Source organism: Melospiza georgiana, chromosome 1, assembly GCF_028018845.1.
Source record: "Melospiza georgiana isolate bMelGeo1 chromosome 1, bMelGeo1.pri, whole genome shotgun sequence".
NCBI classification, from domain to species: domain Eukaryota; kingdom Metazoa; phylum Chordata; class Aves; order Passeriformes; family Passerellidae; genus Melospiza; species Melospiza georgiana.
This window is the reverse complement of record NC_080430.1, coordinates 8,315,167-8,340,966: the sequence shown is the minus strand read 5'-3', so window position 1 is coordinate 8,340,966 and position 25,800 is coordinate 8,315,167. Positions and strand designations below refer to the sequence as shown.

The window sequence follows — 25,800 nt, the reverse complement described above, 5'->3', positions numbered from 1 at the left end:
CTTAACAAAATCAGACTCTGGGTTGAGCTGTGCCTTAAAGGCTTTCAGCTTTGGAATTTTGGATCCTACTTTTTCCAAGGAACTTAAAAGAGGTTTATAACCTGGTAATAGGAGGAGGTCAGTGTAGCAAACGTATTTTGAGATGAATTCTTCAGACTTTGAAGTTTTTAATTGTTTGTTCTTTATGTGCCATACTATTGCAGTTCCAGAAGAGTATTTCCTACTGGGCTGTGTCTTTGCAATTGCTGATTACCCAGAGCAGATGCCTGACAAGCAGCTGCTAGCAACCTGGAAACGGGTAAGATTGTGCATAATATAATATAACATAATGTCATAGTCCCTAAATTCTAAAAGAGAACATTGGAAGTACTTCTGTTCACTCTTCTTTAGGCATCCTTTTGTGTAATTCTTCTGTTACAAACTAAAAAAAAATATTCAACTGCTGCTGCCCAGAAAAAGTAATAGAAATACTTGAGGTGTGCAGCCTGGTTGAATTAAGTCTTCAATCAGAACATGATCTAAATAAGTTGCAGCCTTAATTATTTCCCAGTTATTTATGCTTTAATCAGGGAGCTGTAGTACAGCAAATGTAATATAGCATCGCTGTCTAGCTTTAACTTGATTGTATAAAACCATTCTTTTTTGCATATAATTTTGGCATTTAGTAGCCTGTGAGGTATCCACCTGAGTGAATAAGATGGAAGAATAGAGTGTTTCTATTTTTTTGCCAACTTCTATTTTTCAGAAAAATCTGATTGTATCCTTTCCTAAATAAGAGGACTTTGATGTTCTTCAGAAACCTCTGATGGATTTTATAGTTGAATTTTCCCTACAATTTTGCATAATCAAGTAAGCTGTTGACATTTTTAACAGCACTTGTGTTTATTGCTGAGATAGAATTGAATAGTTCATGAAAATTGTTTAATAGTTATACTGCAAAACATAAAAAACATGAGAAGGGTTGTTTTTGTTTATATATCTTTATTTTGTTTATTTTTTTCCATTTCTTCTAAAAAATAGACTTTTTGTTCAGTGAAAAGCCACATATTTAATTTTCTGTTTTGTTTTCAAAATTGTTCTAAAGCTAGATAACAAACCTAGTTTTGGGGGGTAACTCTTCAGTGAAGTGATGCTAATGAAGGCAGTGTCCTAAAGGGTGGACTTTCATTTCAGACTTTTTGTTTCTTAATGTCATGTAAAAATAGTTATATCCTAGAAGTTCTGCACTTGCTCTCTCACCAGATCATCCAAGCACACGGTGGGACAGTGGACCCAACCCTCACGAGCAGATGTACTCACCTTCTGTGTGAAAGCCAAGTCAGTAACATGTATGCTCAGGTGAGCCAGCTGGGAACCTGCTGGGTCCATGCTTTCATTTTATCATGGAAAGGCAGGCCTTTGCACTGTGTGCTTCAGGCTTAGACAGCAAATATAAAGTTTCTCATTGTGTTTTTATGATTTGTGGTTTTTTGGGTACAGACTTTCATAGTGTGTGTAGTAGACTTGTTCCAGAGAGCTCTGAGGAAGATGCTATGAGAAAGAGACATCTAAAATGTAGAGAAAAACAATTAAAATCTAAGTTTTAATTTGTAGAAAAAGTATAAAAAGAGAAAGCATGTATTTTGGGTTGTAAATGCTATTTGTGCCTGTGTTCCTAGGCTTTAAGAGAAAGGAAGAGATGTATTACAGCACACTGGCTGAATGCAATCTTTAAGAAGAAGAAGATGGTCCCACCTCATCGAGCCCTTCATTTTCCAGTGGCATTTCCACCAGGAGGAAAGCCATGTTCTCAACATGTAAGAAGGAAAAGCTTACTTTGAAAGAATGCTTGCTTCATTCCATGAGCAGCATTAAAACAGAGCCAGAAAGTTCTTTACACATTTCTTTTGCCTTGGAAGAAAAGCTTCTGTTAATCCTAAGGTGCTGTGTTGATGTGGTGGTGCTGCCAGGTGTTTGTCAGTGCTTTGCAAGTCTCCCTGAGTTCAGAGTGGTGAGGAGTAACACCTGCCTTTGTGAGTTACTCTCAGACACTGAGGGGCAGAGATTGCCTGACTTACACACAGCAAGGTAGCAGCAATCCAGGCTGCACATTTATAGCAGCAGCACATTGAACAGCATGTGCTTCCTCACCATAACCCAGGATTTTGAGAGGATTTTTAAGGGTTTTTCTTAGTCAGTGCTTAGCAAATACCTAAAAAGGAAGCATGTGCTGCTAATCAGAGGATAGGAGGTCACAGTTCCATTGCCTGTGCAATGAGGAGCTGTGAAAGTGGAATTTTGTGGAATTGAAAAACTCCAGTTCATTGAAAAGCATCTTGGAATGTGCTATGCTGTATTAACCAAGGTGCCAGAGTATGTCTTGGCATTGGATTTCTTTGTGCTGGATGCAGACATATGGGATGATGGCCTTGCTAATAGCCTGTCCTGACTGGCATAAAAAGAAATACAGATTTGGGAAAATTAGAGTATAACAACATGTGTGTTTTCTCAGTGGTTAGTAGTAAATGTAATATGCAATGTAATAAACACAGTTTTAAACAGAAGTACTGTTGCCTTTCCCTAAAGAAAAGGTGAGAATGGCAAAACCAAAAACCTGTCAGGATTAAAGATAATAATGGAAGATGTGGAATTACAGTTCACACCTATGATCAGCTAGCAGAGTTTATTTGGCTAAATTGCAGAGTAGAGCACAGTTTTGAGGTTTTTAGAGTAAAGCAAGTGTAAGAATTTTTTTGCTTGTGCCTCTATGTAAATTGCAGCAGAAGGAAGATGGCAGACATGTGAGAAGCAAATTAGCTCTGAGCTCTTCCATAATAATGCTGTGGTCTCTGTAAATAAGAAAAAGCTGACCAGAAGAATGAAAATTATTCTTTCTGAATCAGAAGCCTGAAATTTTTCTGTATAAACAAATGACTTTTAAATTGTACTGTTTGTATCCTACAAGCCACGCTTTAATTGAGTTCTTTACACACCATGCCGTGCAGTTCATTGTAATGTAAAAAGTTAGTCATGGAAACATATTTTTCATGGGAGTGTTTTATAAGTGCCATCAATGTTCAGTTACTTAAAACTGTCTTTCTGCCTGCAGATAATCTCAGTGACAGGATTTGTTGACAGTGACAGAGATGACCTCAAGCTCATGGCCTACCTGGCAGGTGCCAAATACACGGGCTACCTGTGTCGCAGCAATACAGTTCTCATCTGCAAAGAGTAAGTGCTGCACTCCACAGTCCCTGCTTTACAGTCCTTGCTTTCTCAGCAGCCTCTTGCCAGGTGGTGCCTCTCTGAATGTGAGGTGTCACTGACATATTTTATAGAAATCCTTTTGCTAGGATTTTTCTACTGAGAAGTTTCAGAAAAGTAATGTAAACGATAATTATCTGATGGCTGTGGAATGTGGTCTGGAGATGGTTTACCAACAGGTGCATCTTTGATTGGTTGTATGTGAATTGTTTTTAATTCATGGCCAATGACAGCCAGCTGTTTTGGACTCCCTGAGTCAGTCACAAGATTTTGTTATTCATTCCTGTCTAGCTTTCTGATGTCTCCTTTCTTTAGCACAGTTTTAATATGTAATTTTCTTTTAATATAATATATATCATAAAATAATAAATCAACCTTCTGAAACATGGAATCAAGTTTCTCATCTCTTCCCTCATCCTGGGGACCTTCAAACACCACCACAGTGAGGTGCTATGTGTGCTCATTATAAGAGTGTTAATTGTAATCAGTTCTGCAGTTTGTTAACAATAAACTTAGTGGTGTTATTTCTTGAACTAATTTACAGCATATATTAAGTGATAATTTGGCCTTCTGAACACAGATGAAACGGAAGTGATTTCTGACTTTCCTGTTTTATAATGTTCCTAAGTTGATGCTGACTCTTACATCATCCATAAATAAAATACCTTTTTTAATAATTGTTTTAAAACATTGGAGGAGGGAAAGTTTAAATCCAGGTCTAAAGTTTCCATTTTCAGCAGAAGTTCTCCCCTGACTGACTTGTTCTGACACATACAACAAAACCATTTTTTGGAGTATCTCCTCTGTCACAGTTAAAACAAACAATAGACCGATAAAAACCACTGATATTTTCGTTTTATTCTTAAAAATTCTTATTTTTACCAATTTCTTTGCAATGCAAATTCCTTTTCTCCTTCTCTGCCCACCAAGGGCCAGCGGGCTGAAGTACGAGAAGGCCAAGGAGTGGCGGATCCCGTGCGTGAACGCGCAGTGGCTCTGTGACATCCTGCTGGGCAACTTCGAGGCGCTGCGGCAGATCCAGCACAGCCGCTACACCGTCTTCAACCTCCAGGACCCCCTCTCCCCCAGCCAGCACCTGGTGCTCAACCTGCTGGGTAAGAGTCACAGAACCCTCAGTTCTGCAGCGTTTTATGTGCCTGTTCCATCAGCAGGAGTGTTTGCTCTGGTGTAAATAATTTGGCAGTGTTGTCATTTTTGTTCTGTTCTCCATTCCCTAGATGCTTGGAGAGTCCCATTAAAGGTGTCACCAGAACTTCTAATGGTATGTTGAATTATTGTATAATTTTTTGATAAGATCACTCCTTGCCTGTGCTGAAGCTCCTAGTTGTACTTTTTTTTTTTTTTTTTTTAGGAATCTGAGAATAATCTTTTGCAAAATTAAGGAATTTTAGTGAGATACACAAAATTAAATTACTGTTGACACACCTTGGGCTAGATGTTTCACTCTTCAATTTCTACATCAGACCTTAATACTTTTTAAATCAGTACCTAACACTCTGCATGTGAGACCACATAAGGGTTTTTAAGATAGAAGACCCCAAATCAGTAAGAATTTTGTTAGAATATTGGCTGAATTTTAAGTATGCTACATAATGTAAGTTAAGGGTGCTACTACGTCATATCATCTCTCTGATATATAGTAAGAATTAAAACCATGGGCATATATCCCAAGTATTTTAAAATTTAGAAATATATCATGCATACTAATAAGTGTAGTTGATAACCCTGAAATGTCAGCAGGAATGAACAGGGGAAAATTGAAAAACATACAAGAGAAGTAAATTTTTGTTGTGAAAGGTATTCTGTGAACCGTGCAAAATGTGAGTTTTCTGCATATTCAGATTAAGTTGCAGCTTTCCTGTGAGCTCTTACACCTATCTCATGTTTTTGTGTTGTAAATTTTCTTCCCATTTCCGATTTATACTCAATTTTTCACAGTATGTCTTGATGTAGGCAAATTTGTACTACAGGGGACTCTCAGATGACATTTTATAATTCACAAAAACGTTTTGCCTGACCTCTTGTGTTTGGATCATTTGTATCTCAGTCAGTTTGTAAACTCTTCAGAAAAGAGCTGCTCAGTAACTCTCAAAATGTAATTTGTAGCAATGTTTTAAATGGGGATTCTGGGCACTATAGCTTGAATACCTTTCAGCTCTAGCAATAAGCACTACTGTTTTCCTGACCCTAAGTTTGAAACATTCTTCTTACAGACCCTTGTGGATTTGTTTCATGGGCCTGTAGAAAACTGTCATTTAGAAAACTAAATGCTTGTAAAAGTTCGTGGTCTTCATATTTTCCTGAAGATGGAAAACATTCTGCTGTTACAAAAGAAAAAAGTCCTTGAGAAGGTTCAGTAACCAGTGTTAGGATTTAAAATAGCTTTTAACTAACTCAGTTTTGGTTTTCTTACCACCCCCCTTTGCATTCACATAGCAGTTGAGCTCATCTTAAAACTGGATACATTGTTGGTGTGGGTCAGTCACAGCAGATTTTTGTCCATGTTTTGTCTTGTGTAGCAAATGGAGACCTCAGAGATCTGATGGGTAATTTAGTACCTTCCCTTCTGTATTTTTATGGGGACCCTTCTGGCCCATGTGAGGTGGGAGTTTTGTGATTCAGATTGAAAGGAGCTTCTGGAGACAATCTAGTCCAGCTGCCCTCTGGGTGCCCACACAGGAATGTGGTTTGGTAATAGAAAATGCTGGGCATGTGGAAGTGTCAGGGAGGACAAGGTACTTCACTCCTTCACAGGAGACATTTCTATTTGTCTTGGGGTTTGGGGTCCTCTTCTGAGGACAGCTGTCTTGTCAGATGCTGTTGATGCCATCTACCTCTTGCATTTTCATAGTTGAAATGTCTATCAAAATGTGAATATGTGCACTTTTCTTTCCAGCTGCTCGTGCTATGGGCTGACTAGCATAAAAATGCCTGGCCTGAGAGCAGGGAACAAACCCCTGTGGCTTGTTCCTCCCAGAGGAACATTCTCACAGCAAGGCTGGTACAATGCTGCCTGTCTTTCTGGTCATGTGCCTCTTAGCATTCTTCATTAAATTTCAGGTATTGAAGGTTAAAAAGAAATAGATGTCACACACTCCTCCACCTGAGAGCTGTGGTTTCAAGTTACTCAGACCAAGGAGAACCTAAAAGCTACATTTGATCACCCCTGGGCACATGCTCTGGGGCTGATCTAGTACTGAGGAGATGGCACTTTCTCTCCAGCTTCTGTTTATGTAGTTAGGGAACTTGAGTTTATAACAGTATTTCCTGGGATATTACCATTCCATGAAATTTAGCACCAGAAAGAATATTGTATTTTTCATGTACTTAACAAATGGGCAGGCTTTAGTCTCTTTCTCATTTAATTAATTGGCTTTTCCATTGATAATTAGCAGTGTTACTTAAAGGAAGTAAATCCCACAATATTTTATTTGGTGTGCACTTTCAGAGTTACCCAAGTTTGTGGAGAAGCTTTGGCTGAATCTCAGCATTGCTGTTGGCCATGTTGTGTCAGTATTGGGTACCCCATATACAGCAGCAGGGTGTAATTTTCATTTGTGATTAATTCAGGACAGAAGTCATTTTCCCTGTTTAATTCAGATCTAAACATGTGACTGGTCTGATTTCAGGGAGTGAGGTTGCCTTTGAAACCAAAGCAGAATGAAGCCAGTCTTCAGCCGTCTTCCAAAAGAGCGAGGTAAGAACAGTGAGCAGTCAATGCCCCTTTATTCTCTGTTCCTCAGAAGTGTCAGCTGCACATCAGCCTGCACCATCCTGTGCCCTGCTCACTGAAATAACTCTCAGTGGGCTTTGGATGTTGCCAGTTCCTCAGCTGGCAGGGCAAAACAATAACTGGGAGAGTTGGGAGAGTGCAGAAGGAGTGTGAGAATATTTCATGTTCTCTGCATGGTGATTTTTTCTTTCAGAAAAAGTTATGCCTAATTCTCATTCATCTGGGTCATTCCATTGGTAAAACTTGCAAAAGTGTGCTTGTCTAAATTTCAAAATTACAATTCTACAGCCTTGTGCCCAAACATCACATTGTGCTGTATTTCCCATTTTCTGTAGGATTGAAGACCTGCCTCCACCTACTAAGAAACTCACCCCTGAGCTGACACCAATGGTGCTCTTCACAGGATTTGAACCTATGCAAGTGCAACAGTACATTAAGGTGACTTTCAGGCTTATCTCTTGTGAGCTACATTGAAACATCTGACAGTTTTTTATGGATGTTGAATTTTTGCTAAGACTTGATAAGCATATACCTAGTGGATAAAAACCAGTACTTACCAGCCCTGAGGTTAGGGTAGGTTTATGTGAAATGATTTTTATTTGGTAGCTGTTCTCCTTTAATTAACTACTTTACACTACTGTGCGACTTGCTTTTTCTTTCTGTAGGACTGCTTTAAAAAACAAGAAAGCCCTTTACACATTTGTTCTTAAATCAGCAAATTTCATGACCAAATTTAGGTGAGAAAAATAGTGATAGTTGTACTGGATAAGACCCAGGATTCTTCTAGTGGGGTTGCTGTCTGTAGTACCAAATGCTTCAAAGACAGCTGATGACAAAGCTTATGGCAGGTGTGAGATAAGTTCCTGGGGAGGTTTTGTTCTGTTCCCTAATAAAGCTCTGCTAAAACTTTAAAGTAAATTATTTATAACATTCAGATAGTGAGAAGTAACTGAGGCTTAGTTTGGGTTACTACATTTCTTAGAAATGTATATTTTGATGTCCTCAAAAATATAAAATATTTTCTTTATTATACCTATACTTGGTTTTAAAGTGGTTCAGCTTCAGAGGTCTTTTTTCCCTTGCAGTGTGTGCATTTGAAGCTTGATATTGAATATTTTGGGACATAAAATGTTTTTCAGTGTATCCCATAAAGTTCCAGTATCAATTTCTTGTTTCTGTCTTGTTGGTTCCAGGTTAATTATCTAGAGAATCTGTTTTGGTAACAGCTATGGCTCAGAAATTTAAAAAAAATCAACTTCAGCCTCAAAGCTTGTGAAGTTCAATGTAAACCTGTCAGCACTGATGCTAGGAAAACCATGCAGAGTTTGGGTACCTAACTGGGGCTGGGTACTCCTCATCTTACTGAGATGGAGGAGTAATCTTTGTGCCTGTATGGCCAAAGGGTCCCTTCTACATCAGGGTGGAAGCCTTGCAAGGTCTGCACTCATGAGTGTGAGTGCTTGAGGTGAACATAGAAAAGCAGCCTTTGCCTTTCAGGGGTGTGGGATCTCAGCACCTCAGGACTGATGTGCAGAGTGGCCGAGACCACCCTTGGGGGGCTCGGGAGTCCTGGAATGTTGCCAGAAGTGTCTGGTGGCTGGACTTTGATCCTACACAGGAGACAACACCTGTATGAGGATGGGAGGATTTCACTGGGTAAATGGTGAAGGGATAAGTTAGAGTGAAACACAGGGTTTAGGATTTCTGTACAGGGGGGTCTAGAAAAGTAAGATGGAGGAATTGGGGCGTCCTGTCCTTCTTCTTCTTCTTCTTGGCCTCCATCTTCTGTGGTGATGTTGGCACTTTGGGATTGGTTATTACTAGAAGTGCACTGATCAATAAGGGTGACAAGTATTGGAGGGAAAAGGTAAATATTGTATATGTAACTTTGAGTATAAAGATAGGTGACCGCCCCGGGGGCTCTCAGTGTGCTCATGGCTGGCTGCTGTGCAGACCTCTGTTGGGCTGAGAGAAAATCTTTTAGATAAACAACTAATAAATACTGAAGATTGAGAAAAAACCTGAAGCCTCTTCTCATCCTTTGGAGCGTGGGCTGCCCAAGGCTATCTCCGGCCATAAATCAGCCGGAGGAATCTGGCACAGGGGTACAATGTCCTGTTCACAGAGTGTTACCAGGAAGGAGGAAACAGTGGACAGGTTCAGTGTCATTAAATAATATTTTTGTGGGTCATCTTTATGCTAACCATCAGAGCATGGTAGAGAAGAGCCACAAGCACTGTCCCTGTCCTTTGTGCTCGTCATTATCAGAGCAGTGGAGTGCACAGAGACCTCTTAGGCCTTCTAATCTAACCAACCCTTAGGCCTTCTTGCTTTGGGACTCCCAGGCATTCATGCAATAAAAACCCTAGTCTGTTAAATATTTATACTTACAGATATTGGTATGGGTTTTATTTATTTGGGCCAGTTGTTTATCTCAATCAGAAGTCCAAGGTGCATGGTTACTAAAGCTGTCCAAGTATTTTTTTTATCCTTGAAATTTTTATGAGGGGAGCATTCTTTATCTCTGACACCTGTGGTAATCTGATGTGCCTCACCAACTCATTCATTGTGTCACTCATTCCTTCACATAATGACTGGCTTAATTGATAAGGTAGCAACTGTGAGGAGCTAGTTTGAGTTAGGTGGCTTAACCAAGGAAAAGGGAATAGTTGCTCAGTATCATCAAAAATGCATGTGGAATATGTGTTTTTCATGAGATGCTTTTCTCTTTAAAGAAAATCTAGCAAAATTAAGTTTGCTGTAGCTACTGTGTATACTGCTGTAGCTACAGTGTGTACTGTACACACCTACAGAAGAGAGCAAAATTATTATATATTCTTATTATTGCATACTTTACATTTAATATCCTGTTTCACTGAAAAAAAATTAATTTTTTCTTATAGTTAGTTCCTTGCTTTAAAAAAAGCACAACCCAAAATCAAAAAACTGCAGAAGTGGGAAATTGTTTTTAATCTTGCTAGGTGATGTTTATGTCTGGAAATATCTGGATTTTCAGTGGCTGTAAATTCTATCAAAATTAATCAGCTTGAGTAAAGGAAGCACTGCAACACATAAATCTATATTTACTCTTTCATTAGGAGCTTAGTTTGATTTGATGAGATGATATGATATAAAGTTTCTTTTTCCCCTCTATTTTTTAACAACTATTCCACTCTGGTTTGTGTTTTGTGCAACTTTCAGAAGCTGTATATCCTTGGGGGTGAAGTAGCAGACTCTGCCCAGAAGTGCACCCATCTCATTGCCAGTAAAGTGACCCGAACTGTCAAATTCCTGACAGCAATTTCTGTAGTCAAGCACATAGTAACTCCTGAGTGGTTAGAAGAGTGTTTCAAATGCCAGAAATTTGTTGGTAAGTTAAATTAGTGTCAATTCCTACAGTAAAATAAATGTTCATTGACATATTTAAATACACTTTGTTGTTTTGTCTTCTGACTTCAGTATTTCTTACAGTTTTCTAAGGAGTTCAGCTTTTGAAAGGAGAAATTCTAATTCTACAACAAGTCTGATTGTCATCATTCACACCTCTTGAAGAATAATTTGCAAAGATTTTAAATACAAAGCTAGTTTGTACTCCACTTGAGTTAGAATGTTGTCTTATTCTTGTGACAGCTTTGCTTAACCATACTGTTTGATTTTCTTTCCTTAAATCAAGTTCTCTTTCAGCAGAATATTTTGTTTCATTTCATTTTCATTTGTTTTAATACAGTTTTTTTCCCCTTAAATGGAAGAAAAACACACTTAAAAAGTTAGTGTTAGGGTGATTAAATGATTGGATATTGTTAAATACTGTATTTCTTTCTTGTGTAGCCATTTTGTAGATTTTTACTTGTGGCTGCATAATTTTTTAATTCACCCTTTCTGAGAGGGTGATTATTTGGTTTATGGTGATGATTGTTTTGTGCACATATAATTGTAAGAAAAAATGTATAACATCACTGGCTAATCACTGTAAAAACTTGAATCTATGGATCATTAACTAATAAACCAGCAAACATTTTTAGAAATCTCAAGAGGGCAATTTGCTTATTTCAGCATCAGTGAACTGAGAAACTGATTAATTTGAAAACTCTTAGAAGATGAAGAAAATCAGGGGATTTAGGATGGCTGTTGTGATCTAGTACTTGAAGTACTTTACTTGTTTTCTGAAATTAGGTTGATTTGTAGCTAATGGGCTGGTTCCAGCTTTGTCCCTGCTGTAATGATGGAAAATACAGCAGTTGTTTGCAAAAATTTTCCTAACTGTTTCTTTTGTCCTTTGGAAGAGTATTAACACTGTCTCTAACAAGCTGTCAGAATTGTCCTTGGGCAGACCAATTTGTTCTCTGTATAATTTTTTTGTTTTGGTTTTTTTATTTAGAGGTTTTGGATTAAATTTGATTTAGAAATGTGTTTGACATAGTTTTTGTGGAAAGATAAAGACTGAAATTCCATCCCTAATAAAAGAAGAAAAATTGAGTGAATTGCAGGACAAATAAAACAGATGAAAATTTCTTTCTGTTTAAGACTGTGTGAAGACTTGAAGATAGTTTCTGGGCTCCCATAAGTGGTCACAGTAATTTGAATTTAAACTTAATCCTTCTGCTTGATTATTCTCCTTTGCAGAAAACCAAAAAATAAAAATTTGCAAGTACCTCCAATAAACTAGAAAAAGGGACTTGATAGGACAGTGATTGTTGTTAGGTATGCAAGTGTAAAACAAAGTTTTAATTCCCCAAGTATTTGGGAGTCACCTTTGTAAAAAGCCTACTGAAGAGGGATATTATAATCTTGTTAAATTCTAGTTGGTGTCTGCCAGTCAGGGCCACTCTGCCACCAGGATGTTCTGCTCAGATTCCATCCTGGGCCATGGGGATGTCTGTGTTTTGTGTGCCACATCATCAGTCTTTCTTTTTCAGATGAGCAGAACTTTGTGCTCAGAGATGCTGAAGCTGAGGTGCTTTTCTGCTTCAGTTTAGAGGAGTCTCTAAAGAGAGCACAAGTAGCTCCACTGTTCAAGGTATGCAGTTTACCACAGCATTTAAACACTTGGGAGTTTTTCAACCTGATTTTTCAGCATTGGAACTGCAGGTTTTATATCTGAAACAGTAGAGCAAGCTGGCATATAACATGAAACATTTGTTGTAAATTTTGGTTTTGACTTTATGCCTGTTTTCTGCCTGAGCATTGGGGTGGATGTAAACCCTCTGAATGACTGGATCCTGTAGATGTTAACCATGCAGGCTCAGAATATTTGTTCCCTTCCAAAATTCAGAACATTGCTCTGTTACTTGCAGAAAGCCATTCATGGAAAGGACTTTCTTTTCTTTGTTTCCTCTTTTGTTTTTTACACCACCCTCACAGCCAGAGCACTTGCCCATAGAAATAGGAGTGTGAGAATGAGTTTGCCCCTCAGCCTCAGGGAGTTCTGTTGTGAATCTCCTTGGAGACTGCATTTCCACCAGGCTGTTTGCTAGGATGGTGGGAGATGTTTTTGTGCCTCTGGTTAAAATTACATTACAATTCAGAGAGGTTTCTGGTGATCTGAGTTGCTGAAGATTCTTCAGCCTAACTGAATTACAGACTGTTTATGGAGGTGAACCACCTAAAGCAGGTATTTTTTTCTGCCTGTAATGAAGAAGGATCTATGTCTTCTATTATGTTTAAATGCTACATTTTGCTCTCATTTTTGCAGATTAAATAGCAAGGTGTTTTCTGTTTTTTTTTATTCCTAGCTGATAAACAGAGATAATCTACTTTGTTATCTGGTCACCTATCTCAGTCAAGTAGTAGAATAATTTTTGTCAGGAAGTAATAAATTGGGTGTTAACTAAAAGGTAAAGTTCTTTTTTAACACTTGAGATGTCCCTGTGCTCAAAGAAGTGAGGAGCATTGTTCTGATGTGTCTCACCAAGCTGCAGTTGTTACTTTACAGGTTCAGAAATAGGCACACCTGAACTGTTCAAATTCATCAAAATTGTGCATTTGCCCCTCCAGGGGAAACATCAGCAGTAATTAAGGACAACTCATCAACTGATGAATCTGTGTCCATAAGCCCAACCCCAGCTTACAAAGCCTGCCCTGTTGTATAAAAGTGTCACATGACATTAAAACTTCATGTTTTACAGAAATCAAATAGCATAATAATGCTTTTTCTCATTCTTCCTTTTCTCTTTTTAGGGAAAATATTTTTACATTACACCTGGAATTTGTCCCAGTCTTTCCACCATGAAAGCCATTGTGGAGTGTGCAGGAGGAAAAGTATTGTCCAAACAACCTTCTTTTAGAAAACTCATGGAGCATAAGCAGAACAAAGTGTGTTGGGTGTTCCTTTCTAAAATTTATTTATAATACCTTACCATGTTTTTTCTGAGCTAACCATTCCTTTTTTTCCTTTAGAGTTTGCCAGAGATAATCTTGATTTCCTGTGAAAATGACCTTCATTTATGTCGAGAATATTTTGCACGAGGCATAGGTAGGTACAAGCTTTTGTTGTGATTGAACAGTATAACTGACACTTGGATTTTTTTTCTATTTCCCTATTATTATTATACAGATACAGAGATCTTTTGAAGCTTTTAGATACTAATAGAGGAATACATGGACTATCCTGCAAGCCATGGAGAAATCTAAGCCAGCTGTTTGTTGGATATATCTAATAGTTATTTTATTGGCAGATCACCATAAATTTTTGAATTTAGCATCAATTGAAACATCAGTGTATTACCAACATTATTCTCATCCTAAGTTCAAAGCACAGCCCTGTACCTAAGCTACTAAGAAGAAAATTAACTGAAACCAGGGCACCATCTTAGTATTCATCAACTGAGTTAGGGGTTTTCACTTCAGTTATTTTCACTTTAGTCTAGAGCCCCAAGAAATGCTGTATTTAGTAACAGTGCCAGGTGTGAGACACCTGCAGAATGAGGCAGAATTTCTGTGTAGAGTGTGAACTGTATGAATTTTGATATTTCCAGATGTCCACAATGCTGAGTTTGTCCTGACTGGAGTGCTTACTCAAACACTGGATTATGAATCATATCCTTTTTGTGTAAAGACATTCTGCTGCTTAGGGGAGTATGGTTTACTGAAAGTTTTTTCTTAATTAAGAACTAATTAATTGTAATTTTTTAGGATATGTAATGTTTACTTGGTAGGAGGGTAGTTTAACACCCAGGAAATTAACATAAATTCAGTATGGAATTACTTTTTGATGGGAAATACTTCAAAGGAGAAGTAAGGCAGGGTGGTCACAAAGGAGTAGTAAATATTAGTAAATAGTAGAATAAATTAGTAAATAGTAGAATATTAGGCAATGGGAAGAGAACTTGCCACTAAGGAAAATATTTGGCACAAGTTACTTTCAGATGAGGTAAGCAGCTTTTTCTGAAGATTACAAACCCTGTTTGGTAAATGCAGTGGAGGAACCACTAAGGCCTCTGTGTCTTTATACATGTTTTTTATAGAATTTGTATTTTGCTGTCATTTCTTACAGTTGTTCTTCCTTAACAAGCTTACATATAAATTTACTTGATGGATAGTAAAATGCCTTACTGCTCCAGGATCCTTGGAGCATTATATCTAGCTCTTCAGCCATTGTACAAAGCAACTAGAACTTCCTGTGGATGCTGTTTTCCAGCTGTTTTCCTAGGGATGATGAGCAGTTTAAAGCAGGAAAGCAAAAATAAACTGCATCTTTTTTAGGATGTGTAATTTTATTATGCTGAAACATAATTTACTATGTTTTGTATTATACTGCCATTTTAAAAGAGCCCACTTTAGGTATCATGATGAGCCCATTTTTAAGCATTTTAAAATAAATTATGGTACTTCAGCCAAAAGTGTAATTTGGATGTAAAAATGAAAGGGCTTGCTATCTATTAAATTATGGATGTCAAAGATGAAAATGTTTTGTACTTTATTTTTATTTCTTATACTCTATTTTCTTTTATATTGATATTTTGCCCACATTTGAAATAAATGTACTTTTAAATGTTTTACTCTATATTTTAGTGGTCGTTCATTTTTTTGAATACTGTGCAACAATAGCACTCTGGTAAGAGTAAATTACTCAAATCTTTTTCCAAGCAATGTGAAATTATTTTAAACTTATTTTACCAGGTATGTTTTAATATATGAATCCCAGTGTTTAAAGGGAAATAATTGTAAATGTATATATGTGTTTTTACTGAAGAAGAGAAGCAGCTTGAAGGAGAAACTATAACCCTGCATATTCCACTGTTGTGATAACCTTTTGTTTGTATAGTGAGTTTTACTAAATAAATATTAAAAAATCAGTCTCCTGAATCTATATTCAATGGTATTTCCTAAAACACACACAGTGCTAATAATCTGATTTGACCATTTTTATCAGTTTAGATTCCAGTAGATGGAAAAGTGATCCTAAAAGCATTTTTTTTCTTTCTGATCATCAAGGCAATTAGCTCTGATGCTGTGTAAACAAGTGAGTATCTGCACTCCCCCATAAGGAAATTACTGATTTCAAATCTCTTTTGTGCTGTGGCTTAAATCCAGCTGGTGCTTGCATTTACTGATTTTGTTGCCTTTCTCCCAGTGCCTTACTTGAACAAAGTGCTTAAGTGAATGACAAATTGCTGCTGTAAGAACACAGTGGTAGTAAATGTCACGATGAGTGAGGTTCCTCAGAGGTCACTGTGTGCCTGTTGCCTTTTATTGCTGCCTCTGGTTCCTCTCCTGAATCCTTGTCCTGACCTGCTCCTGGGCTTGGCTTTTCTTTTGGGAGCAGTAGGGGCTGAGTGAGGATCACAGGAATGGTAACATTTCTACCAGTGTGACTTTTGTAAGGTGGCAAAGTGGGATAAATGAGAATTTTGCACTTTGGTCACATTGGTTTAAAGTGAATGAAAGGTTAAAAAGGTGTGGTAAGGATGGGAGGAAATGGTAGTTTTTCACAAATGCCATTTATTTATGTCAGGGTTCTGTGTTTATTCTTAGTGTGATGTTCAGCTCTCTGAAGTGCAGCTTCCTTTTCACTATGAGACAGATGCAGGAAAAGTCTGTAATGTGGAGACCTAAGGTTGGAAATTGGTTATATGATTTTGTGCTTTAACTTTAAAAATAGTAAAAAAAAAAGGAGGGTCTGCAGTGGGAGGTAACTGTTGGTTGATGAGTTGTGGTACAAATTACTTGAATTGTTCAGACGTGTGGACCTGGCAAGTCTGGTCTCCCTGTCAGTGGAGGAGAGAACATCTCTGAAACCTGACTTGAAGAGCCCTGCAGAGACACATCTCTCAGCAGTTCAGCAAAGTAGTTCAGTTATCTCACTCTTTTAGAAGACAGAAAATAAATAAAGTTAATCCCACCCTAAAGAACATCACAATACATTGCATGAATACTATTTTTACTGGAGGAAATAAATGCACCTTTTTGCCCACATAAGAATGTAATACTGAAATGATCTAAATCTGTGTTCGTGTCTTTGAATGAAGAGATTTTCTTCATTGTACTCATTACCAAGGGCCAGGAAGATTTGTGAGTGCCTTTTCCTTTAAAACAATTATCACCTGTTTCAGCTTTGAATGCTTGGCAGTTTGGTGGTACACAGATCTTAACTTGGATGCATGTTTGTACCTGTCCTGCATTCAGCAAGTCTGCCTTCCTAGAGATGTGTTGTCCTATTATATATATCCAGCAAACAGTAAATGCTGCTTTTAGAGACAGGAGTGTTGTCAGTGTGTCAGGAGTGAGCTCAGTTGTGCACAAAGTCAGGCCCAAGGCACAAGACATTGCCCCACTGGGTCCTGGCAGCTAAAAGAGAACTGCTGCAACAGCTGGGTGAGGATGAGAGCCTCACTGAGGGAAAACAGGTTTGGTTTGTGGGCAGCTTCAGCCTCAGCACCATAGACTGCTCCACTCCATTTATGCTCATGAGTTCTCAGCCTCTTGCAGGATTGGCTTCCTCCACGTTTTCTACAACGAAGCAATGTTGAGGATATGTAATACCTTTGCCAAAAGCTGTTAAGAGATAAGACATGTGAATGCAGTAGCATCTGCAAGGTAAATTTCCTTATGAAAACTATCCAAAATGCTGTCAGATCCTGCACAGAGAAGCTTGAAGAAAACCAAATGTGATCATGGAACAAATGAACCCCTTGGGAAACATGAGTGGTAGTGCATCTGTTTCATGATCAGTGAGGACAGTGTGTTTATTTAGCCAACATAAAAGTATGACTGATTTGATTAACCTTTCAATTAGAGTGAAAAACACAACCTGCCAAGAAATAGTCTTTCAAGAACCACAGGAGCTGTCCAGAGCCAACTGGCTTGCACAGGTGTTACTGTGTGTGTGATTAGTGATAGAGAAAGGGTTTTGATGGAGTATTGTGGTACAGCATTGCTGTTAGGAACATACTCAAGTGTAATACTCAAATATCTATGTGATTCTGTCCTCTGTATCAGGGAAAAAAGAAAAAGTACCTTTTCATGTTGTTGCAAAAGATCCGTAATAAAAACTACACAACTTGGGTTGTGTAGAAAACCTGTTCTGATAAAGTAGTTATTTAAAGGTAAATTAGAACAGGTTTAACAGCAAAGACATTCCATCAGTTAGGGACAGGTTGGAAGTCAAGCACACATGGTCTCCACTGGTTACTGTGCAGCTTTCCTTGCTGTGAGTCATCAAGTAGAATTGTGGAATTGATTTTCAGAAATACATCTGGAGTAGAGCCCTGCATGTTAAGTGCCCAGTATCTCAAAGGATGGAGGTGCCACAACCTCGGTGGGCATTTTGTTTCTGCATTTTGCTACCCTCAAGAAAATAAATAAATAAATAATCTCTGTATTTAGTCAGAAAATCCATTGTTCCACAAGAGGCTGGTGATGCTCATTCCATCCCCACACCCCCTCCATCAGTGTCTGGCTCTCACCTTTTTTTTGTGACACACAAGAGGCTCTTCCCAAGGGACAGACATGGTTGAGAAGATTCCTCAGTGGGACAGAGGAGCTTTCCCTGGAGGACTGAGCCCTCGGGGGATGAGCACTTCAAAGAGAATTTTAGCCTGCATACTGTGTATGCTGACAAGTGTGAAGAGTGAGGGATGCTTGGAAAAATGCTGCCACCTTCACCAAAAGGATGAATTTTTCTGATCCTTGAGCAGTGTTTTGTCAGAAACAGACCAGGCTGGGTCTGCCAGGGAGGAAGCACCAGTAACAGCTTTGAGTGGGTTTGTCCTTGTAGCAAGCTACACCAAAAAGAAAAGGAGAATTTTAAACTCAAGAGGCCAAATTTCATTAATATGTCAGTCAAAAGACATATTAATCTAGCTCTATGAAAGAGATGGAACAGAAGTTTTCCTCCCTGCTTTTTGTGTCTTCATAGGACAGATCCTCATCTAATTCTATTTAACTTGGAGTGTTGTGGGCAATTACACAGCCCTTTCTGGTTACAGGAATTTTCTCCGTACAGATACTGCAAGCATTTCAATAAGCAAAGAGAAAACCTCACAATTTTCATGGCTTTTGGGATTTGATACTTAAATTTGATAAACTCACAGCTTTTTATTGACAATAGCTATGTCATACAGTCCCTTCCTGACTTTGTGAGAGAAGATAGAGAAATGTCTTTCTCAGAAAAAAAAAAACTTATTTTAACTGTATTTGTGAAGGCTGAATTAACCCCTGGGGCCCCCAAGAATGGAGCCCACCAGCCTTCCAGAGGCCAGGCTGGAGCAGAGGGAAGGAAGAGGAGCTCAGTGATAAGAGCAGGCAAAGTCAGTCAGCCTTACCCAGAGGAGCCCTCTGAAAAAAAAAAAAACAACTTCAAAGCAGCTCAGAATTTTCCATGTTCTGTTAAAGCAATGGAATATTTTCAAAGGAGAAAGGGAGAGAAGAGTGTGATTTTTCATGTGACAATTGTGGCTTCCAGCCCAGCATGGAGAGAGGCAGGCTGGAGCCACCAGGCCAGCCTGGAGAAATCTGAATTGCAGGTAAGTCAGGAGGGGTTAAAAAGTTACTGAGCTGTGTCTGGGCTGGGAGCTGCAAGGCTGTGACAGATGGGACACAAACCAACTCTGTTTATGCTGCTCAGCTGGGCCAGTGCAGCCACAGAGCCCTTGGGTGGTGACTCAGCATTCTTCAAACCTGGCTGTCTGTGGCTGTGGCCACACAGATCCTGCAGGTTTGTGCAGAGACTCTGCAGATGAGACTGGAATGTGCTGGAAGGAAAAGGGAGGGATCAAAAACAGGTGCATGCTCTTCCAGTGTAGCCATGACATTTCCTGAAAAATCCTTTCCTTAGGATTTTTACTCCTGAGAAGCTGAGAGGCCTCAGGAACAAAATGGAAACATTGATTATCTGCTGCTGTGGAATGCAACAGGTGCATCTGTGATTGGTCTCATGTGGTTGTTTCTAATTAATGGCCAATCACAGCTGGCTCAAACTCTGAGACACAGGCTTTTGCTATCATTCTTTCTTTTTCTATTCTTAGCCTTCTGATGAAATCCTTCTATTTTAGTATAATTTTAATTAATATATATATCATAAAATAATATCTCAAGCCTTCTTGAGTTGAAACATGGAGTCAAATCCTCATCTCTTCCCTCATCCTAAACCCCTGCAAACATCGTCACACTTCCAGCAGCCTTTATCTGAGGGGCTGCATAGTTACAGCTCACACCACCTCAGGGGAGAGCTCAGACTGTACAGACTGTGCTGGCCTCTCCTGATTATCGCTCAGCTGTTCTCCAAGGTATATTGAAGTCACCTCTCCAGCAATGTTTCAATCACAACAAACCTGTGCAATTCCACCTGGATAGAGTGAGACTCCCATCTCCCTGCCAAAACCAGCACCTTGCTTCTTCTGCTTCTCATTCAGTGAGTGTGTTGGTCAGTCCAGTGCTTATAGGGTCACATTTCACACTGCTTTTGCCCCTTGCTCCATTCCCCTCTTTGCCTGGAGAAGTCTGTAGTAGCCATGAATTAAACTTTCCAGACTCTAGAGTTCTTTACCTGGCCTCCCCAATTCTACCATCTTTCTGACAGAGCATCCACCACAGTATGAAAACTAGCCAGCATATTAAAAGTGCTATTTAGGGCATTAAAAGCAATATATTTAGTGTCCTTGGCCTCTGAACAGTCTGTAACCCCTCCAGGCTGCTGTCTGCAGCATGAGCAGCAGCTCTCATTTCCATCTGTGCTCTTCAGCTTGGCTGTTCCTCACGTGAGCATGGGCTCACAGCAGGGCTCTGGAGTGGAAATGGAGCAGTTTGCTCACGAGCAGATTCTCCACAGTTTCTTTGCAATGAGTATCTCAACATGCTGGGCTTATAGTGCATTTTCCTCTTGGAAAAGATTGCAATTCACAAAATTAAATTCTTTTCTACTCCCATGGAACAGACAATATAATGAAGTCCAGTTATTAAAGACATATCTCTTCATCTTGGTGGAAGAAAAGAGTGTTTGTAAAATGCTTTACAAGGAGAGAGATCATATTCCTAGAAGAGATGGCCAAGCTCTGAGTAATGTGTGCACCTGGAGAAGAGGTTTTGTGATTGGAAACTTGTTAATTTCATCTGGTGACATCATCTGATTAAGTGACATCATCCCTCTCAGCACAGGGCAAGCTGGGGCTGTGGGAAGCCCTGGGAGCAATCACAGCAAAAGAACAAACCCTGCCTGGGGGCTGGAGCTGCTGTCTGCAGATCATTTTGGATGATGAACTATTTACAGAGCCATTTGAAACCCCATTCTCACATGGGTGTGAGACACAGGGGCTTTCTGAGAGCCAGGAAAGTTGTAAGAGCTAAATGAAATGCTGAACTCAATGGCAAGGGAATGCAGAAGATGTGAGGGGAGCTGAGCATCCCATGCAGGTGTGGTCTTGCTTGCTTTGAAAGATGCAGGGAAAACAGCAAGCAAGAGTGGAAATTTCATGTTAGTGCCTCTGATCAATGAAAGAAAATGTACCCTGCCCAAAAAATGGGGGGTGTGTGGAATTTTGCAAGGATAGGAGCCTCTGGGAGCTGACAAATTAGTAAATTGTTCCATTTAAATTGATGTATATTGCAATAAACTTGATTTTAATGAAACTAGTTTGGGGGTTTTTGACTAGAAAGGCAAAATGAATTATTGAAGTATCAAATGATAATGTAACTGATATTAAACTAACTGATAAAATGAAATGGAAACAAAACCACTATAATCAAACCTGCTGAGTGTGGGCAAACTGAAATGGGAATTCTCATTTCCAGCTTTGCAGCAGCAACACTTCATAACTGCTGAAAAAATTGTGCAGTTTATCCAAACTGAACAAACAAGGAGAGAAACTTTTGAACTTTTCCTCAAGCAGCACCCTAGGCATAAGTGCTAGCTTACCACCTCCTCCTTGGCACCTCTTAACAGCAGGAGCACATCATGCAGCACTTCAGGGTTGTTCAGCCACTTATTTAGCTGATGTTATTAATTGCTTAACCTTCAGTTGCACAGACCTCCAGAATTCACCACCTTCCCTCCACACACGAGCTGCCAACAGCCATGGAGCCCTCTCTGAGCCCAGGGGAAGTTTCTGTCCTGAGAATCCTCTAAGGGGTCAGAAGTGGAAGGAGAAGTTCATCCTTCAAAGGACTGTCAGGAAAATTACAGGTTTGATAGCATCAGCCCATAAAACTTTTAAGCTCATCATGGGAAATATAAAGGCAGAAACAGGTCTTTATAGGTAAAAAAGGTTTAAATCAATTTCTTCTCCTTTGAGAAACTGCCAAACCAAACACCAGCTGGCACTGGGTTATATTTCACAGTGGAAAAACACGATTCCTGGGCTTCTCTACTTTTAAAAATTGGCAGTGACAAAGGAGGTTGAAGGAGCTGTTGCAGCCAGTGCCTCTTTGCTTTACCTTTTCCTGCAGAAAGTCTGGTTTGCTTTGCTGTGGTGAGTATGGCTCCCTGGATTTTGAGGAAAACAATATTACATCTTTGGGCCCCATGGAGAGAAGTTAATGGATCAGCAAAAACTGAGTTGCTCTCTCTGGGTTTACACTTTAGCTGCTGAACCCAGTGAAGGCAATCCAGGTAATGGATTTTCCCTGAATGAAAACGTGTTTAACATGAAGCGTGGGAGTAGCTGTACTGACCTCTCGTGATTTATACCAAATTCACCAAACTTACACCAACCCCTAAAGCACCAGAGCAGACCCAGCCTGAAAACGAGCAACCCCGGCAGAGCCACAGCCACCTGCTCCCTGGAGAATGAAAGATTTTGTGAATCATAGAATGGTTTGAGTTGGAAGGGACCAGGCTGCTCCAATTTCATCCAACCTGATCTTGAGGTCCAGGTTTCATGCTGGGGGCCCCAGAGCTGGACGCAGCACTGCAGGTGGGACCTCAGGAAGACAGAGCAGAGAGGGACAATTGCTCTCATCAAATTGTAGGGGTTCCATACTGTGGTCTCCTTATCACAAAAGTTCCATACCTTACTGGTGTTTCTCGTGGTCAGCTCCTCAGAGCACTGACTCTTTCTTCCTCACAAAGCAGCCAGCTGACTCCAGCTCCTTCTCACCCAGCCACCCCACTCTTTTATAGCATCTTCGTCTCATTGGTTGAAGCTGTGGCCTGTCAAAGTCAGGCCTGTTCCTAATCTTTGATAACTGGCCCAGCTGCAACTCCTTGGGGGTGAGATTACTTTCTACACTATCTTTATTTTCTTATATTCCATCCCCCTACTCCGTGCTCCCCGTGCTGCTTGTGGTGCAGCCCAGGCTGTGTTGATTTCTGGGCTGCCAGTGCTCATTGCCATTGTCACGTCCAATCTTTCATCCCACGGGTCCTTCTTGGCAGAGCTGCTCTCAGTCCCTTCATTGGCTCTGTGTTGGTTCGGGGGTTTTCCCTGGCTCAGGAGCAGGGTCTGCCCCTGGTGACTCCAGGAGCTGGAGCTGACAGTGGCACCCAAAGCACAGCAAGCTGCAGAGCTGCCAGCTCTTGTGATCTGCTCAGAGTTCCAGGGCCAAAGGAGAGCTGTGAGTGCTGCCCCTGTGGGCTGAGCTGTCACACAGGGCACTGAGCTCTTTATAACACACAGAGCACAGGATCGTGGTGGTAATTGAGTACTTCAAACACCAAAAAATCCTGTTGTGCCCTGGGTATGGAATACCTAATCAAATCATGTTTATTGCTCGGTGCTAGGCTGCTAATTTGCTTTGATTTAGAATTTATAAAGATAATTGTGGATGTGTGCATCTGCGTAGGGGGCTGTGAAAAGCCTTTCCCCCCTGTTTAATGAGCAGCACATTAATATGGACTGCCTTCTTTTGTGTTCCCTTTTCCAGTAGGATTGATTTTAGTCCCTTTGTTAGAGGGGATGGAGCCAGGGAAGGCCACTGCTCCCACCAGAGGTGTGGGAGATGGGGAGTGAGGAGCAGCCTCCTCTCAGCGTCTGTGGGATTCCCCTTGCCCTGGAGGAACCCTCAGGGGAAAAGTAGGGACAGATGCTCACCCTTTACAGCTCTGATATTAATCTTCTTGGTGGCACTTTGTGGAAGCCACTTGCACATATTTACCCCTGGTTTAGTGTTATTAAAAGTGGAGTGAGCTGAAAGCTGGAGTAGATGTGGTGTCAGCATAACACAGAAAATTATTCCTGTCTACCAGAACACTTTTCTTTAGGGCTAATTCCTACCTTCAGATGGTCCAAGGGATGAATCCCTGCTCGCACCTGCCTGTGCCCTGGTGCTGTGTGTTGCCCACTCTCTAGGGGCATTGTGGGGTAGGAAGGTTGGGACAGACGGACATGAGAGATCTCTGCAGCCAGGTCAGGAACTTGGGGTTTGTTGTAAAGCATGTGGGTGCAGGGCCCTGCTGGGAGCTGCCAGACACAGCCCAGAGCAGGCCCCAAAGAGGAGCCCAAAAGAGGAACCCAAGAGAAAGAGAGCAAGAGGAAAAGAGAGGATGAAAGAGAGGACAAAAGAGTGCAAAGTTCCCATTACAATACAATAAATCTTCTTCTGTGCTGAATATTCTAATTTTCACTAACCCAATCTAGTAAAAGAATGTCCTAGGTTGACTATATGATGCTTTTGTCCCCAGTTGTCTTGTTTTGTTTATGCTGAATAATAAGTTTTGCACCTTTAAGACTTGTTCCAGAGAGTGAAGTGGGGACAGAACCCCTTTGAGGGTTCTGTCCAAAATTTGCCCTGAACCAGGACAAATACACAAATCCTACATCATTTCCATACAGCCCATAAGAATCATTACATCACTATACTGTGTTACATTTTAAACCCTAAAAACTCCTCTTTGGGCCCCTTCTGCCAAGCTGTAGGGTCTGCTCTGACCCCTTGGACCTGTCTGCAGGCAGAGGGTATTGTTCCATCAAAAGGGGATTACTTTCAGCCAGCCACACCTTTGTTTTCCTGTTGTTCAGTAACTCAGGTATCTCAAAGCTTGATTTCATTTCAATCTTGCTTATAGTTTCTATATCCTCAAAATCTTTTGCCAGGCAATCATATTTATAAGGCTTTCCTGTTTCATCTTCCCCAACACTGCCCTTTGCAGCCTGTCACACAATCAGACACTGCCCAGGCTGGGCACACCTGGAGTGCAGCTCAGCCACCCCTTTTCCCCTTTTTTGCTGTTTATTTCATCCAGAATGACTCCACAGATCACCTTGCCTCCACCTCCATCCAGCCGAGGTTCCCTCCCAGGTACCAGCACCTACCTGGCAGATACCTGAGGTTTTTGAGTCTCATTAGTCAGAGCAGTTTTGAGGGTGAGGGAGCAAAGTTAATATGAGATCAAGTGTCTGGTGTGGGGAGCCTCCATGCCAGGCTGGTCAGCCTGGCCCCTCAGTACCCACATTTGTCAGAAAACACTAACTACAGACACCAAAGTGGAACAAAGGTGACAACTTGATGGCTGATCAACCCCCAAAATCATGGCAAAGGGGCTGGAGCAGCACTGCTGGCTGGGATTGCACTGGCTGTGTTGCTGCAATAACCCAGAGTGCAGCTCAGGCAATTCTGCTGCTGTGTGCTAAGAGCAAAGCAGAAAAAGTAAAGGACATCCTGGATGTTGCTGTGACCTTTGTCTGCCCTCTCCTTCCCCTGCCAACACGAATTTTCAGTGGTCCATACAGGCACTGCTGCCATCCTCTCACATGGGCTTAATCACATACAGAAACAGGCATTAAAATTCAGAGATCTCCTTCCTTCTGATGTTTCTTGCAAAGAGAGAGGAATCAATGCTTCTGGCCTTCAGGGATGGAAGCTTTCTCTGGAGATAGTCCTTGTCATCTCTTTTCCACTCATGGAAATGGTGATTAACTCCTTCAACTTTCCCAAAGTGGCATAAAGTGACAGGCTGTTTGAAATGTTGTTAAAATCCCTGAAGTCCTTGGCCACTCCAGGAGAAGTCTCATCATCCCAGGGTGACATCTCAAAGTCAACTGATCGTGGGCAGGACCCAGGATGAGATCAGCTCTTGTGCAGAATTCAGCCTCTTTGCCCAGTGCCAGGCTCCTCTCCATCCCTGTTTCCAAGATCTTTGTGGTTTTAGGATTTTTAAATGTGGATTTGGCAATCTGTGTTGAGGGGAGACAGATCATCCCAGTTCAGCATTTGGTGTCACTGCTCCATTTTTAGCTATTCTCTCTTCCTGTAAATGACATTTTACCTAAGCTGGCCTGGTATCATTTCACATGAAAGTGGTGTTGCCTGAGGGAATTCCTTGTGCTGGGTGTTTCCTTGTCCCAGGAGCAGCCTGGGCACGGTGTGAGGGCAGGGCTGCAGCTGCCAGCCCCAGAGATGCTGTGCAATCCAGACAGGGATGCAGGGAGCAG

The 25,800-nt window shown here is 40.5% G+C and overlaps 1 protein-coding gene across 3 annotated transcripts in view; it reads left to right on the top strand.

Annotated features, from left to right (window-relative positions):
* The window catches only part of PAXIP1 (PAX interacting protein 1), a 31,858-nt gene extending 16,600 nt beyond the window's left edge, over nucleotides 1-15,258 (top strand). For all 3 annotated transcript variants that reach the window (XM_058039887.1, XM_058039871.1, XM_058039880.1), the window contains exons 8-21: nucleotides 204-298; nucleotides 1,243-1,338; nucleotides 1,659-1,796; nucleotides 3,089-3,210; nucleotides 4,174-4,358; nucleotides 4,482-4,525; nucleotides 6,894-6,961; nucleotides 7,333-7,435; nucleotides 10,199-10,367; nucleotides 11,914-12,014; nucleotides 13,175-13,309; nucleotides 13,394-13,469; nucleotides 13,972-14,036; nucleotides 14,517-15,258. In XM_058039887.1, coding sequence (XP_057895870.1) covers nucleotides 204-298; nucleotides 1,243-1,338; nucleotides 1,659-1,796; nucleotides 3,089-3,210; nucleotides 4,174-4,358; nucleotides 4,482-4,525; nucleotides 6,894-6,961; nucleotides 7,333-7,435; nucleotides 10,199-10,367; nucleotides 11,914-12,014; nucleotides 13,175-13,309; nucleotides 13,394-13,469; nucleotides 13,972-14,036; nucleotides 14,517-14,528 — 1,409 coding nt within the window. In that variant the 3' untranslated portion in view covers nucleotides 14,529-15,258. The remainder of the gene's footprint in view (nucleotides 1-203; nucleotides 299-1,242; nucleotides 1,339-1,658; nucleotides 1,797-3,088; nucleotides 3,211-4,173; nucleotides 4,359-4,481; nucleotides 4,526-6,893; nucleotides 6,962-7,332; nucleotides 7,436-10,198; nucleotides 10,368-11,913; nucleotides 12,015-13,174; nucleotides 13,310-13,393; nucleotides 13,470-13,971; nucleotides 14,037-14,516) is intronic.
* The last annotated feature ends 10,542 nt before the right edge of the window (nucleotides 15,259-25,800 follow it).